The 16,600-nt window shown below is 39.8% G+C and overlaps 1 protein-coding gene across 3 annotated transcripts in view; it reads left to right on the top strand.

The window, feature by feature from the left end:
* The window catches only part of kdm6a (lysine (K)-specific demethylase 6A), a 100,621-nt gene that overhangs the window by 39,410 nt on the left and 44,611 nt on the right, over positions 1-16,600 (top strand). For all 3 annotated transcript variants that reach the window (XM_034186705.1, XM_034186703.1, XM_034186704.1), the window contains exon 6: positions 8,025-8,145. In XM_034186705.1, coding sequence (XP_034042596.1) covers positions 8,025-8,145 — 121 coding nt within the window. The remainder of the gene's footprint in view (positions 1-8,024; positions 8,146-16,600) is intronic.

The raw sequence follows: 16,600 nt of genomic DNA, 5'->3' as shown, positions 1-16,600 counted from the left end.
AGACTTGACCTGACATTGAGTTGGTTTAGGAGTTACAAAGGTCTGTTTTTCACGAAATGCTTGCATCATTGAGTCAACAGCTGAGTGAAGGCAGAATGAGAATTCCCTGTGCATCCACATATATCGGCATTTGTGTATGGTTGGAGTCCTGCTGAAATTCTCGATTACATATAGGTAAATTTGACCCAGTAATCATTGTGTTGTCAAAATCAGTTTTTTTCTTGACAGAGTTGAACTGTCTGACAAGTATTAATCGTTAGCGTGTTGCAATCGGATGCTTAATTTAACAACGTCATATTGACCTTGTGGAACTTGGGAGTATCGACACCTTGTGAAACCTGAAGCAGCGTCGGATAGCAGGTTGATATTCTTTGTGGTTGTTTTGTGCCACGTCAGGAGAAGTCAAATCCACTTGTGTTGCAAGGTTTTTTTTTTTTTTTTTTAAGTATTATTACTTGGTTGTCCAGTGGGGTTAACACTCATTGGATGTGCATTTTATGCTTGCTTTATGAACACTGCACTGTAAATCTGAACAAAATAAAGCAATGATATGGTGGCTCATAAGTGACTATATGTGATGGTGAGAATTTGAGCAACTAATACCAGACACCCGTGTAGCACTTTCTGGTGCTGGATAAGACACATTTCTGTTGGTCAGTATCGTAGGATTTTTGACCGATCAGCATAACTGTAACAATCATCAACTGTGTCATCATCTCAACTGACTACAGTAGGTGATGTTGCTGTAGAGTACTGACCAAAACGCAAGTATGTCAATGAGTAGAAATGTGCCTTGCCTTGCACCAACTCTTGATACACAGGGATTTGCAGGGAATTGCTATGCCTGTGGATTGCTTCAAAGTATCTACAGTGGGTATTTACTCTACATCACCTGGACTTCTTGTTGATCTTCAAGATGTTCAGTCTAAGTTTTGTACATTGGCACATCTCTATGGGGATGAAATATCGGCACCACACCAGTTTTGAACCTTGTGGCTTTGAACTCAGCAGTCATGTTACATCATTAAAAAAGTTACTTTGGAGAGTGGTCAAATGTCTTGGAAAGCCAACAAGAAATCCAGTAGGTGATGCATAGTTAACCTCTAGGTTTCTCATACTTGGATGGCTGAGAATCTTTGACAAATACTTGAAAGTTTGCCTGTGGGTGAAATATTATATGTGACGTATATCGATGGTCCATCAGTATACAGGGGTCAAAATACATTTTTTAACCTACTTGCACTGGTGCTAGTAAGAAAAAAATTACTTGCACCAAAAAAGTTACTTGCACAACCAGAAGTCAGTCTTATATCAACCTTAAAACTCTGATGTGTCAGACTCTTCCTCTCTGGGGAGAGTTTGAGGGGAGAGCAGCGGCAGATGGTTTTTTTTTTTTCGTGTGCGCGTACGAACGAATCGTCCGTGAAGATTAGTTATTAACTACACAGATGTATAATAAAACAAATGGTGACTGGTTTATAACACAATTATGACAGAGTTTGAGGGGAGAGAGAGTGAGGAACCGCAGTGGCAGCCAATTTTTTTTTTCACGTGCGCGCGAACTAATCATCCGTGAAGATAATTTTATTAACTACACAGATGTATAATAAAACAAATGGTGACTGGTTTATCACGCAATAATGACAAGAGTTGGAGGGGAGAGAGCACGAGGAACCGCAGCGGCAGCCAGTTTTTGTTCTTTTCTTTGTATACATGTGCGCGCGTACTGGACAGGAGGTCCTCAAACTGGAGCTCCTGCAGCTCCAGTTATTTGCTGCAGCTCCTGCAGCAAATAATGAAACTCCCCGAATTGGGAACGTCTCATGAGGATGTTGTGAACCCACGGAGGGCGCTGCTGGCGACATTTGTTTGCTTTCCACAACAAATAGAGCACAGCAACTCGCTCCGTGTGTGAGAGTCATAAAACGCAGGGAAGACAAAGACAACACACTGGAAATTGTTTTTTTCCTTATTTATTTCTTTATTAGTTCATTCTACTGGTGCTTATAGTTGATAAAACTTGGATAAATTTACTTACGCTAGTGTAGTATAAATTACGTGCACCGCTCGAATAATACGTGCACAAACTAGCACATGCATGTACTAATTCGACCCCTTGTATGTCGTGTCTAATTGGGACATGTCTGATGAACAAGAGGTCTTCAGATTGATTCGGCACTTGTTGGTGCTCTTGTTATCACGTGGTATTCATCTGCCGGTTTTGGGTATAGCGTTGGTCCATTACCAGTTAATTTTAAGTTGTCCTATTCGCACTGCTTGAACAGTTTTTCAGATGTTTCAGTAGGGAGTCTAAAAATGACATGGACAAAGAACAAGAAAACAAAACTGACAAACTGTGGTTTCACAAGACTGGCTGAAGCAAAAACGTTCCCATTGTCTATCTCTGGTGATCAATGACACCATGGCTTGCTGTAGTTTATCTAAATGTCATAACTGCCAGGTGTCTTATATCACCAACTGACAGGCAAGCCAGACTTCCTCCCTGATGTCTATGAATCACTATGATGCAAAGTCTAAGTCTGTCATCTGTCCCTTACTAAATCATCCGGCTATCATCATGGACCTTTCTGTCAGCTAATACAACAAAATGTTCCACACAAATGATCTTTTCTGCAACTCCTCAAAATGGAAAACGTAATGAATACTCTACAGACGTCCTTTTATTCATCACTAGTCCAGATGAGTATTGGATTGAATGTATTGTAGAGTTGGAGCATTATAGTTTTGTATCATGAACTAACAGCGTTCATCCCTATGGAATCATAGCCACAGCCTACAATAAGGTCAGATATAACACCAACACAATGCTGATGGAAAAATAACAAATATCCATTAACTTGAAAGCCAGTAATCATTTTAGTGCATCGACAGCTCTTTGGCTTTGACATTCCCTCATGTGCACTGTCTGTGGACTATCTGGTTTTTCGTGGAAGTGATTTGTCATGGCGCTATTCGGTTTCTTTTTGAGGTGGCTGCGGTGAAGTGTTAAAAACTGCAGATAAATGTTTTGCTATCCATCATCAGCTGAAGGTAGCAGTCATAGCTTTCAGTAGAACACATCTGTTTGACAGCTTTTGACTCCTGTTTAGATTTAAAAAAAAGTCTCTTTTTGCTTCTCACCTCTTTCCTCCTGGGAAATACTTTGTGCTGACGATGTCTTTCATTAAATGCTCCTTCACTGTTTGCCTGATATAAAGTGTCTTTGAAACCTCTTCTCAGTAACTTCTGTTTCACACCAGACAGCTGTGTTTCTGAAGGCAAAGTGCCATGAAAAAGGTATTATTTTTTGGTGGCCCTTTTTAAAAGGACCTCTTGTAATTTTTTTGTATAATAGTGTCACTCTAAGTGTTAAACGAATTTTTACAGTTATTTACAAAATTTGCATTTTCTATGAATAATTATCACACTACATAAATTTGCTAAAAATAAATTGCCTCTATAGGTGCTGCATTCAAACCGGAAGTGTGACTTAAGTGTATAGCCTAAGGGTAATGTGTTTACAATACAGCAGGAAGACATAAGCTTTGCAACTCTTTCTCTTCTCACACTGATGTTAAACAGAGTAATGAATGACGCGCTGTGAGTTTTTCAACTTTTAAAATAAAAGCATTCTCTGGTTCAGACTGAAAACACAGAGGGATTTCTTTTAAAACGCTATGTTTCTTCAGCCCAGACAAGGAATTATTTTCAGACGTTGTCGTCCAAAATCAGGACACTTTATGTGGATAGGTTTTTGTCAGGCTGTGATGATGAATCCAACTGAAACGAACAGGTAAGATTAGACTTTATGTTTGAATTTGTGGCCAAGTTTTTAATGCGCTTGGTTTCAGTGCAGAAGGTTCCGGGTTCAAATCCCACCCCTGCCACATTTCTCCATGTAATGTGGAGTTGCGTCAGGAAGGGCATCCGGCGTAAAACCTGTGCCAATTCAACATGCAGATCTACCTTGGATTTGCTGTGGCGACCCCGAGTGCAAACAAGGGAGCAGCTGAAGGGACTTTTTAATATCATGTCCTCACTCAGGTAGACTGATAACTACATACTCAACTGTTGAAACTCACCTCCTGCAAAGACGTCTCGGCTCTCTGTTGCCTCTGTGCTCACAGCAATAGCTGGCTTTGGTCTTCTTGACCGGGATCCTGTTTCCAGGGCTCACGTTGGCTGTGGGTCACCCCCCATTTACACACTTAATGAAGTCGAATAACGTTGGGACTGCAGTGTCTTTCGACGAGTTTTTTTGGGGGGGTTTTTTTTTTTTTTTTGGTTTGGAACTCCTTCTCAGTGGGACAAATGAAGAACTGTGGTTTGCCATCACGCTAGTGGCCACGTGTATAAGTGAGTGAGTCGGACTCTATTTTTAGAAGAGCGTATAAACAGCCGGCCAAGTCTACCAAAACACAAAGACTGTAACAGTAGCGCTGATCGCACCTGAATTTTGTGAATCTTTTTATCAGTCCGTCTGATCGACATTCTTACTCTCTTGCACATAGAATTCAATATGGATACATTAACGCGGGGGCTTGGTCCCCACACGCATGCGTTATACATTTCTGACCAGTCAGATGAATTCTTTATAATTTTTTTATTTTATCGATTTATTCATGATCAAACATAAGAAAACTCATAAAAAGGTAGGAAATGCATTTTATTATGTTTTATCAGGAAAAAAATATTTTATTTCAGCTAGCCCTTCTTTAAGGTGATCTGTGTGATGGTTTTGTCATGATGGATGGATGGTAGCTTGTGAAGTCAGCGGCTGTGCAGTGCGATGATGACGTGGGGGGTGCTTGTTATTTATTTATTTATTTATTTTTTTTTTGTATGGGATAGACTTGATAATTGGTGAATTTGATGTATGTTCTCAGTGGTTTTCTCCTAGATTACCTTACTAACTACAATGATCCACATTCACAAAGTTACAAATCTGATCTCTGGATGTAAACTGATACTGACATGATGTATTTATTTTTAACCCTGTGCATTGGGCAGAGTATTGTTTTCACTGGCACCCGTGTCTGTGGACATAACTTAAAAACAGCTGGACATATTTCCTTCAAACTTGGTTAGGAATATTATTTGGATTGAGGTCTGGAATTGATTATCTTTTGGAGTGGTTTGGTGAAAGGTAAAGGAAAACGGTGGGAAAACAACTTTGTTTTGTGTATCTCAGCAAACAAGAAGCCCAGACGAATGATCTAAAGCATATATTGTTCTACGTAATCAAAAGCACCGTTACACACACGTATGCCTTTTTGTACATTTATATCATGGTGTGTAGAGCATGCAGGGTATGTATGGGCCCTCTGATGCCTTTCATTAAGGATTGTATGCTTGCTGTTTCGTGTTGGCGTATGCCCATAAGAAGGACATCGTAGTGCACTGGTTTCTACCCTCATGGTAATCTATATAAAAGACACATATCCACAGCCTCAAACAGTCAGACTCCAAACTCAGCCATGGCCAAGACCAAAGAGCTGTCGAAGGACACCAGAAAGAAAACTGTAGATGTGCACCAGGCTGGGAAGAGTGAATCTACATAGTCAAGCAGGTTGGTGTGAATAAATCAACTGTGGGAGCAATTGTAAGAAAATGGAAGACATACAAGACCATTGATAATCACCCTCGATCTGGGGTTCCACACAAGATCTCATCCTGTGGGGTCAAAATGATCATGAGAACGGTGAACAAAAATCCCAGAACTACACGGAGGGACCTGATGAATGACCTGCAGAGAGCTAGGACCAAAGTAACAAAGTCTACACACTATGCAGAGAGGGGCTCAAATCCTGCAGTGCCAGGCGTGTCCCCCTGCTTAAGCCAGTACATGTCCAGGCCCGTCTGAAGTTTGCCAGAGAGCATATGGATGATTCAAATCAAATCAATTTTATTTATATAGCGCCAAATCACAACAAACAGTTGCCCCAAGGCGCTTTTTATTGTAAGGCAGAAGCCATACAATAATTACAGAAAAACCCCAACGGTCAAAACGACCCCCTATGAGCAAGCACTTGGCAACAGTGGGAAGGAAAACTCCCTTTTAACAGGAAGAAACCTCCAGCAGAACCAGGCTCAGGGAGGGGCAGTCTTCTGCTGGGACTGGTTGGGGCTGAGGGGAGAGAATCAGGAAAAAGACATGCTGTGGAAGAGAGCAGAGATCAATCACCAATGATTAAATGCAGAGTGGTGGTACAGAGCAAAAAGAGGTGAATAAAAAGAAACACTCAGTGCATCATGGGAAACCCCAGCAGTCTAAGTCTATAGCAGCATAACTAAGGGATGGTTCAGGGTCACCTGATCCAACTCTAACTATAAGCTTTTTCAAAAAGGAAAGTTTTAAGCCTAATCTTAAAAGTAGATAGGGTGTCTGTCTCCCTAATCCGAATTGGGAGCTGGTTCCACAGGAGAGGAGCCTGACAGCTGAAGGCTCTGCCTCCCATTCTACTCGTACAAACACTAGGAACTACAAGTAAGCCTGCAGTCTGAGAGCGAAGCGCTCTATTGGGGTGATATGGTACTATGAGGTCCCTAAGATAAGATGGGACCTGATTATTCAAAACCTTATAAGTAAGAAGAAGAATTTTAAATTCTATTCTGGAGTTAACAGGGAGCCAATGAAGAGAAGCCAATATGGGTTAAATATGCTCTCTCCTTCTAGTCCCTGTCAGTACTCTAGCTGCAGCATTTTGAATTAACTGAAGGCTTTTCAGGGAACTTTTAGGACAACCTGATAATAATGAATTACAATAGTCCAGCCTAAAAGAAATAAATGCATGAATTAGCTTTTCAGCATCACTCTGAGACAAGACCTTTCTAATTTTAGAGATATTGCGCAAATGCAAAAAAGCAGTCCTACATATTTGCTTAATATGCGCATTGAAGGACATATCCTGATCAAAAATGATCAGGAGATCATTAGGAGATTCAGAAGAACATTAGGAGAATATGTGGTCAGGTGAAAACAAAATAGAACATTTTGGTAAAAACTCAACTCTTCGTGTTTGGAGGAAGAAGAATGCTGAGTTGTATCCCATGAACACCATAGCTACTGTGAAGCATGGGTGTGGAAACATCATGCTTTGGGGCTGTTTTTCTGCAAAGGGGACAGGACGACTGATCTGTGTTAAGGGAAGAATGAATGTGGCCATGTATCATGAGATTTTTAGCCAAAACCTCCTTCCATCAGTGAGAGCATTGAAGATGCAACGTGACTGGGTCTTCCAGCATGACAATGATCCCAAACACACTGCTCGGGCAACAAAGGAGTGGCTCCGTAAAAAACATTTCAAGGTCCTGGAGTGGCCAAGCCAGTCTCCAGACCTCAACCCCATAGAAAATTTGTTGAGGGAGTTTAAAGTCCATGTTGCCCAGCGACAGCCCCAAAACATCACTGCTCTAGAGGAGATCTGCATGGAGGAATGGGCCAAAATACCAGCTACAGTGTGTGCAAACCAGATGAAGACTTACAGGAAACTTTTGACCTCTGTCATTGCTAACAAAGATTATTTTACAAAGTACTGAGTTGAACTTTTGTTATTGACCAAACACTTATTTTCCACCATAATTTACAAAGAAATTCTTTAAAAATCCTACAATGTGATTTCCTGGATTTTTTTTTTTTTCCTCATTTTGTCTCTCATAGTTGAAGTGTACCTATGATGAAAATTACAGACCTCTTTCATCTTTCTAAGAGGAGAACTTGCACAATCAGGGGCTGACAAAATACTTTTTTACCACACTGTACTAAAACTGCCACCAACCCAACTGGGAGGTTTCTGCAGACTGGGGACCATATGCAGTAGCAGTTTGGGGTTCATTGTCTTGCACACATGTTGACAAACAGTCAGGAGTACCGCTATGTGAGCCTCTTACCTTTTGGCTCAAGGACAGCAAAGGAGTTGCATAAAAACGGTGTTTAAAGATGACTACACTGTTGCCTCGAGTCTACATATTTCTTCCGTTTCCTATAATTAATGTACTTTATGTTTTGTTTTTGTTTTTTGCAGGGCAATCAAAGCATTTCAGGAGGTGCTGTACATTGAACCCAGTTTCTCGAGAGTGACGGAGATTCATCTGAGACTGGGACTTATGTTCAAAGTCAACACAGACTATGAGTCAAGCCTAAAGGTAAAAACAACCAGAAAACTGCAAACTAATGAAGAAATCTGAGATTGTGTTGGAGTGTCAGGGTGACGGAACGAAAGTTCATGGTGCCACAATTGATCTTTTACAAACTGGAATTAAACCAGCAGCCTGGTATAAGTAGAAGGGGTTATTTATTATACATGAGGATGGATGCACCATTCTCACTTGCGTGGCAGAAGCGAAAGTACTGGTCGGCCGAGGAATTGCTTGACCTACCGTCTGTCTGTCAGCGTGGCTGATGCCTACAAGTTTACCTTGACAGAGACTTTGTGTCTACGTGAAGCTGGGTACACAAAGTTAGCTCATTAAGACTGTGGGTAAGTTCAGTGTTGGGCTCAGTTTGTTTCCCTTTGTGGCTACCAGGGGTCGAATCCCTGCAGTCTACCATTCATGGTAATGCCACAAGGACTTCATGAACTGTGACCTTTCTCTACATTATACCTTGCTCAGACCTTGCACAAGTTCATGGTTGGGCTTCAGTGATGTAGGATAGGTCAGTATTGCTGTTGTTTCAATGAATATTCTTCTTCGTCTTACTATTATTATTATTTTTCAGAATCAAACCAAATCACAATGCTAAAAACAGACTGCTAATGAACCGAATCACTAGTTACTGTAAAAATGATTCCAGTTTTTTGAATTCCAGAATTTTTAATTGGTAAATTGGTTTTGTTTTAGATTGTGGTCTTCTTGTCGGGCTTGTGTACTGTTGTTGGGGGTCATTGTATTGCTTTATTCAAAACTTAATTTCACTTCTGCCATCATATTCTCTATAGAAATACATGATCTATTGAGATACAGTACTCTGCAATGTGGTCCAGTGCAGAGGTGGGACAGTCACCGTCAAGTCATGAATCGGCAAGTCTCAAGTCATAATGACCACCAATTGTGTGCAAGGTGACTTGAGACTTGACTTAAGACTTGCCGATTCATGACTTGAGAATGACTTGACAGTGACTTTGTCCACCTCTGGTCCAGTGTTTATTAAGCTATTTATTTTCGACATAGTTTGGTTTTATTATTCCATTAAAGGTGGTAGAGAGAGGTTGAATGGGGCATTAATCCTTGTTCTGTGATGTGATATGTAGCCCAAAAAAATTGGTTGGGTCTGTAATGGCTCAGAACCTTCCTAAAAGGCTCTCTGAAACAGCTATGTTACTATGCTGGGTTTAGAATGCCTCGTTTGCCTTTAATGGCGTTGTTTCTGAGCTTATTTGGCAACCTCATTATGAAATGCAAGTAGGTGGCGCTGATCGGTTGCCATTGTTTGATTGGCTGCCCTTACTCTCACTGAAAAGAAAGCATTATTTATTTATTTTCATTGCTTTTATATTTTCTGTTGTGTTTCTATTCAGGGTTTTTTGCCTCTTTCTCTAAAATTGTATATAATAATCATTAGATTATTAATATATAAACAAAAATAAATTTAAGAAATATTACAATTTGAAAATAAATGCACCCGAACATGACAGCTGCAATGCTAACTTTTAACATTGAAAATGCCATAGACATGCTAATGCGTTAGCATCGCTCCCGTTTTTAAGTTATAAAATACATCTATCAACTGTTTCAGAAGAACATAACAGGTCGGCTTAACATAGAAAAGGTAAATAATACTCACAGACGTATGCTCTTTAGGGTTTTAGCAGAAGAAAATTAAGCAAAAGAAAGAAAGAATAATCGAAGCATTGCTTCAGTCTGCGAAGCACTGCTTCGATTGGTTCAAGGTTCAAAGCAAAGCCGCGCTGCAGAAAAGTTGTTTACAGACCCGCTGCAGGCTCTGTAATCAATACAGAAATTATCATTTTCCTGACAAACACCCCCCAAAACAACAGCCACTCTGAAGGACCGATAACATAATTGTTAAGCACAAAGCTTATTGATGTCGGTGGATCGAGTCATTTCTTAACGATACCCAAAAGGAACCGGTTCTCGATACACATCCCTAGCTGCTAAGGGGTTAGCTCATTCCCTTTAGAGGAACAAACCAGAGCTAACGTGCCATTCTAACGTGCAATTATTACAACAGGAATATGGCGCAACACAAATTTAAAACAAAAGAAAATGTGATACTCACAGGCTGTACTGATTGCCTGGGTTGATTTTGTCGCAGAGTCAGAACTGACCCTCTACTGAGTATTAAATGCCGACTGAAGCCAGCTCGAAATCGTGCAAGGTTTGTGAAACAGTCCTCCGTGAAATGCGCAGAGCAAAGAAATAGTCGGCGGTTGTATGTACTGGGGATGCGGTTAAAAATGAATAAAAGCCAGTGATCGCGTACATTGCTTTCCGTGGGAAGATCGTAGTCCGCTAAAACAGCCTGGGAAAGCACACCTGTAGCTCGCCATTGCTTCTCTTCGAGTGTTACGAATGGGTGGGCACAACGTTATGAATAATTAATTTCAAAGGGGCGTGTGTGAAAGGGTGTGGGTGTGTGTGTGGGGGCTATTGGTGAAAAAGTGACGTAAGTTTTCTCTCAAAAACGGATTGGCCTGTTTTCTAGGGGCATTCAAAAAAGGAGAAATACTTGAAACAGAGGTTCTGAAACTTGCTGGCACTTCGTGTGTTTTCCCCACAGCGGGGAGACTCTGAACTAACACCAAAAACATGAAAAAGATGATTTTGATTCTCTATCCCCTTTAAACATGATATACAAACACAGTCGTGGTCCAAATTTAATTTGACAAGTTGGTATTTTTAGTTTCACTGTTCTGTAATTGAATAATTTTCAGTTGAAGTTCCATAAGTTTGCCTGAGGTGTTGTCAAAGAAGCCTCTCGCCGGCATAAACGGTCTGAACCTTCCTGGTTCTCAGATTAACAGGCTGCTGGATTATCTGTCCTGCCTCTCTGAGCTAAGTCTGGTCTGTTAGCCGTACTGTCCAGACAGGCATTCTGGCTGGAGCGTGTGTGTCTAATGTTGTTTGACAGTCCTTGTCCGCTTTATGGACGGGCTGCTATCTGATCCTAGTCTCTGTCTTGCTGCTGACTCTCTGTAATGCTCTGTGTCTGCACTGCTTTGAAGATTTGTGACTGTCTTTATTTCTGTATTTGAAAGCTCAAGTGAACAAATGTCATTATTTCTGGTTTACTGGACTTAAAGCGCCAGCGTTTCAGGTGGTGTAGTGTTCAGTGCATGATCTTTGTTCTGTATTCAGTGCACGTATAGGCTAACCCACCCTGCTCGGTTTAGTAGTTGACCTGTGTCCCGGAAATCCATTTCTGATTGGATAAAACTTGGTTTAAAATAATGTCAGAATTTCAGATTTAGTCTTTCACTAACATAGAAGAAATCCTATAGAGGCCTGGAGGCCCATTGGTACCGGCGCTGATCCATGGATTCTGTAGCATGAAGTGGATGAGAGTCCATGTGAATGAATGAATGGATTTATTCAGCACACACAGACCGAAAATAACAAAATAAACTCACAAAGAACACAATCCAACAATGCGCCCTGGTGCCCAAAATGGTGTAGGCAGAAGCAAAAGCTTATAACCCCCCCCAACCAAAAAAGTAAAAATGTGTACATATGTATGTAAAAATATACATATACTCATGATAACTAATACAAAATAGAAATTAATCACTCAACTAAAATTTCAAAACAGAAACATGCAAACAGCAGTGCACCATGCACAAACCCATTGTGAGATATAAAAGTGTCTTATCATTGCGTTCGTGTGTATATGCATTATAACGCCTCAGCACACAAGCAAAGCCGATATTCTTCAGAACGACAACATACGCAACATGCATCCAGCAGCATAGACGTTGCTGTCATAGGCAACTGCCTGTAAAGTTTTTTTTTTTTTTTGGCAAGTTATAACTTTCTAAACAGCATAATTTGTAATGAAAGCCGCTTTCATTTGTGCAGCTCTGGGCGCCATGTTTGTTTCTTTGGAGACAGCGGTAAGCTCCTCCTACCCCTCCAAACGGAGTGTGCATCCAGATTCACTCCGTTTGGAGGGGTTTGTAGCCCTCTGCCTACCCCTCCGCCTCGTTCCAAAAAGAGAATTGAGACACCCCTCTGTCTCTCGTGCCCGTGCAAACGGAGGGGAAGGGGTAAAGGGAAGGGCAGAGGGGTAGAATTGAGATTCAACCTTAGAAACCAAAGATATGTCATTAATATATAAAAAAAAACAACAAAGGCCCAAGAACTGAGCCCTGGGTCACCCCACAAGTGCACTTCAAAAATTCAGAATTTATCCCACCAATATGAACACATTGGTACCTGTTGTGCAGATAACTTGCTATCCAGTCATGAGCTAAACCTCTGATACCATACTTCCATAATTTATTCAATAATAAGGTGTGATCTATGGTATCAAATGCTTTCTGTAAATAAAAAAAAACCCCTACCGTCTATTGCTTGTTTTCAAGTGCATTCATAATATGTTCCACAAAATCAGTTACCGCCAATGAAGTAGTATGATTTTTTTTTTTTTCCTAAATACATATTGCTGCTCATTTAGTATATGATGTTTGGATATAAAATCATTTAACCTCTTAACAAATACCTTTTCCAGAGTTTTTGAAAATTGAGGTAACATTGTAATTGGTCTGTAGTTTAAAAAAACGTGTATCACCAGATTTGAACAGTGGTATCACGTTAGCGATTTTCATTTTGTAAGGAAATCTCTGTCGTTCATGACAAATTACAAATATAATACACAATAATATTTTTTTTTATCAAAAACCTATCAAAATTATTGCAGTTCATCAGTTTCTCTGATAGAGTCCAAAAGGTTATTACTTGTTGTACTGTTTTCCCAAGAACACAACTGAGTTTGCTAAATTTTTCCCCATACTATCAAAATAATCATTAAAATGGCCTACTACAGCTTTCTTTTCCTTAACAATTGTATCAATATTCGTATAAAAATATGTTGAATAATCTTTGACAACTTTGTTTTTTATTTTTGATGATTTCATTTAAGCCCTTCCAGGTACCTTTTAATGTTAGTTTTTTTGTTTTTTTTTTCCCCCCCAATGAATCACTGTGGTACTGCCTTTTGCAAGATCGCCTTATATTTAGTCTCAGCTTCAATTTTTTTTAAAAAAGAGTTTTAATAATTGCATGTGCAAAAAATTTTTCTTTTTACATGAATTCAGCAGTCCCTTTGTGATCCAGGGTTTATGAGTGTTTTGCATATTGCCAACTTTTAACATCAGTGGACAGGATTTATCATTTAAATTGGAAATTATCAAATCAAATCAAATCAATTTTATTTATATAGCGCCAAATCACAACAAACAGTTGCCCCAAGGCGCTTTATATTGTAAGGCAAGGCCATACAATAATTACGGAAAAACTCCAACGGTCAAAACAACCCCCTGTGAGCAAGCACTTGGTGACAGTGGGAAGGAAAAACTCCCTTTTAACAGGAAGAAACCTCCAGCAGAACCAGGCTCAGGGAGGGGCAGTCTTCTGCTGGGACTGGTTGGGGCTGAGGGAGAGAACCAGGAAAAGGACATGCTGTGGAGGGGAGCAGAGATCAATCACTAATGATTAAATGCAGAGTGGTGCATACAGAGCAAAAAGAGAAAGAAACAGTGCATCATGGGAACCCCCCAGCAGTCTACGTCTATAGCAGCATAACTAAGGGATGGTTCAGAGTCAGCTGATCCAGCCCTAACTATAAGCTTTAGCAAAAAGGAAAGTTTTAAGCCTAATCTTAAAAGTAGAGAGGGTGTCTGTCTCCCTGATCTGAATTGGGAGCTGGTTCCACAGGAGAGGAGCCTGAAAGCTGATGGCTCTACCTCCCATTCTACTCTTACAAACCCTAGGAACTACAAGTAAGCCTGCAGTCTGAGAGCGAAGCGCTCTATTGGGGTGATATGGTACTATGAGGTCCCTAAGATAAGATGGGACCTGATTATTCAAAACCTTATAAGAATTTTAAATTCTATTCTAGAATTAACAGGAAGCCAATGAAGAGAGGCCAATATGGGTGAGATATGCTCTCTCCTTCTAGTCCCTGTCAGTACTCTAGCTGCAGCATTTTGAATTAACTGAAGGCTTTTCAGGGAACTTTTAGGACAACCTGATAATAATGAATTACAATAGTCCAGCCTAGAGGAAATAAATGCATGAATTAGTTTTTCAGCATCACTCTGAGACAAGACCTTTCTAATTTTAGAGATATTGCGCAAATGCAAAAAAGCAGTCCTACATATTTGTTTAATATGTGCATTGAATGACATATCCTGATCAAAAATCAAAAATGACTCCAAGATTTCTACAGTATTACTAGAGGTCAGGGTAATGCCATCCAGAGTAAGGATCTGGTTAAACACCATGTTTCTAAGATTTGTGGGGCCAAGTACAATAACTTCAGTTTTATCTAAGTTTAAAAGCAGGAAATTAGAGGTCATCCATGTCTTTATGTCTGTAAGACAATCCTGCAGTTTAGCTAATTGGTGTGTGTCCTCTGGCTTCATGGATAGATAAAGCTGGGTATCATCTGCGTAACAATGAAAATTTAAGCAATGCTGTCTAATAATACTGCCTAAGGGAAATATGTATAAAGTGAATAAAATTGGTCCTAGCACAGAACCTTGTGGAACTCCATAATTAACTTTAGTCTGTGAAGAAGATTCCCCATTTACATGAACAAATTGTACTCTATTAGATAAATATGATTCAAACCACCGCAGTGCAGTGCCTTTAATACCTATGGCATGATCTAATCTCTGTAATAAAATTTTATGGTCAACAGTATCAAAAGCAGCACTGAGGTCTAACAGAACAAGCACAGAGATGAGTCCACTGTCTGAGGCCATAAGATCATTTGTAACCTTCACTAATGCTGTTTTCTGTACTATGATGAATTCTAAAACCTGACTGAAACTCTTCAAATAGACCATTCCTCTGCAGATGATCAGTTAGCTGTTTTACAACTGCCCTTTCAAGAATTTTTGAGAGAAAAGGAAAGTTGGAGATTGGCCTATAATTAGCTAAGATAGCTGGGTCAAGTGATGGCTTTTTAAGTAATGGTTTAATTACTGCCACCTTAAAAGCCTGTGGTACATAGCCAACTAATAAAGATAGATTGATCATATTTAAGATCAAAGCATTACTTAATGGTAGGGCTTCCTTGAGCAGCCTGGTAGGAATGGGGTCTAATAAACATGTTGATGGTTTGAAGGAAGTAACTAATGAAAATAACTCAGACAGAACAATCGGAGAGAAAGAGTCTAACCAAATACCGGCATCACTGAAAGCAGCCAAAGATAATGATATGTCTTTGGGATGGTTATGAGTAATTTTTTCTCTAATAAAAATTTTATTAGCAAAGAAAGTCATGAAGTCATTACTAGTTAAAGGAATACTCGGCTCAATAGAGCTCTGACTCTTTGTCAGCCTGTCTACAGTGCTGAAAAGAAACCTGGCGTTGTTCTTATTTTCTTCAATTAGTGATGAGTAGTAAGATGTCCTACCTTTACGAATGGCTTTTTTATAGAGCAACAGACTTTTTTCCAGGCTATGTGAAGATCTTCTAAATTAGTGAGACGCCATTTCCTCTCCAACTTACGGGTTATCTGCTTTAAGCTGCAAGTTTGTGAGTTATACCATGGAGTCAGGCACTTCTGATTTAAGGCTCTCTTTTTCAGAGGAGCTACAGCATCCAAAGTTGTCTTCAATGAGGATGTAAAACTATTGACGAGATACTCTATCTCACTCACAGAGTTTAGGTAGCTACTCTGCACTGTGTTGGTATATGGCATTAGAAAACATAAAGAAGGAATCATATCCTTAAACCTAGTTACAGCGCTTTCTGAAAGACTTCTAGTGTAATGAAACTTATTCCCCACTGCTGGGTAGTCCATCAGAGTAAATGTAAATGTTATTAAGAAATGATCAGACAGAAGGGAGTTTTCAGGGAATACTGTTAAGTCTTCAATTTCCATACCATAAGTCAGAACAAGATCTAAGATATGATTAAAGTGGTGGGTGGACTCATTTACATTTTGAGCAAAGCCAATTGAGTCTAATAATAGATTAAATGCAGTGTTGAGGCTGTCATTCTCAGCATCTGTGTGGATGTTAAAATCGCCCACTATAATTATCTCATCTCAGCTAAGCACTAAGTCAGACAAAAGGTCTGAAAATTCACAGAGAAACTCACAATAACGACCAGGTGGACGATAGATAACAACAAATAAAACTGGTTTTTGGGACTTCCAATTTGGATGGACAAGACTAAGAGTCAAGTTTTCAAATGAATTAAAGCTCTGTCTGGGTTTTTGATTAATTAATAAGCTGGAGTGGAAGATTGCTGCTAATCCTCCCCTTCGGCCCATGCTACGAGCGTTCTGGCAGTTAGTGTGACTCGGGGGTGTTGACTCATTTAAACTAACATATTCATCCTGCTGTAACCAGGTTTCTATAAGGCAGAATAAATCAATATGTTGATCAATTATTATATCATTTACTA

Source organism: Thalassophryne amazonica, chromosome 14 (genome assembly GCF_902500255.1).
Source record: "Thalassophryne amazonica chromosome 14, fThaAma1.1, whole genome shotgun sequence".
NCBI classification, from domain to species: domain Eukaryota; kingdom Metazoa; phylum Chordata; class Actinopteri; order Batrachoidiformes; family Batrachoididae; genus Thalassophryne; species Thalassophryne amazonica.
This window is presented reverse-complemented; position numbering and strand designations above follow the sequence as displayed.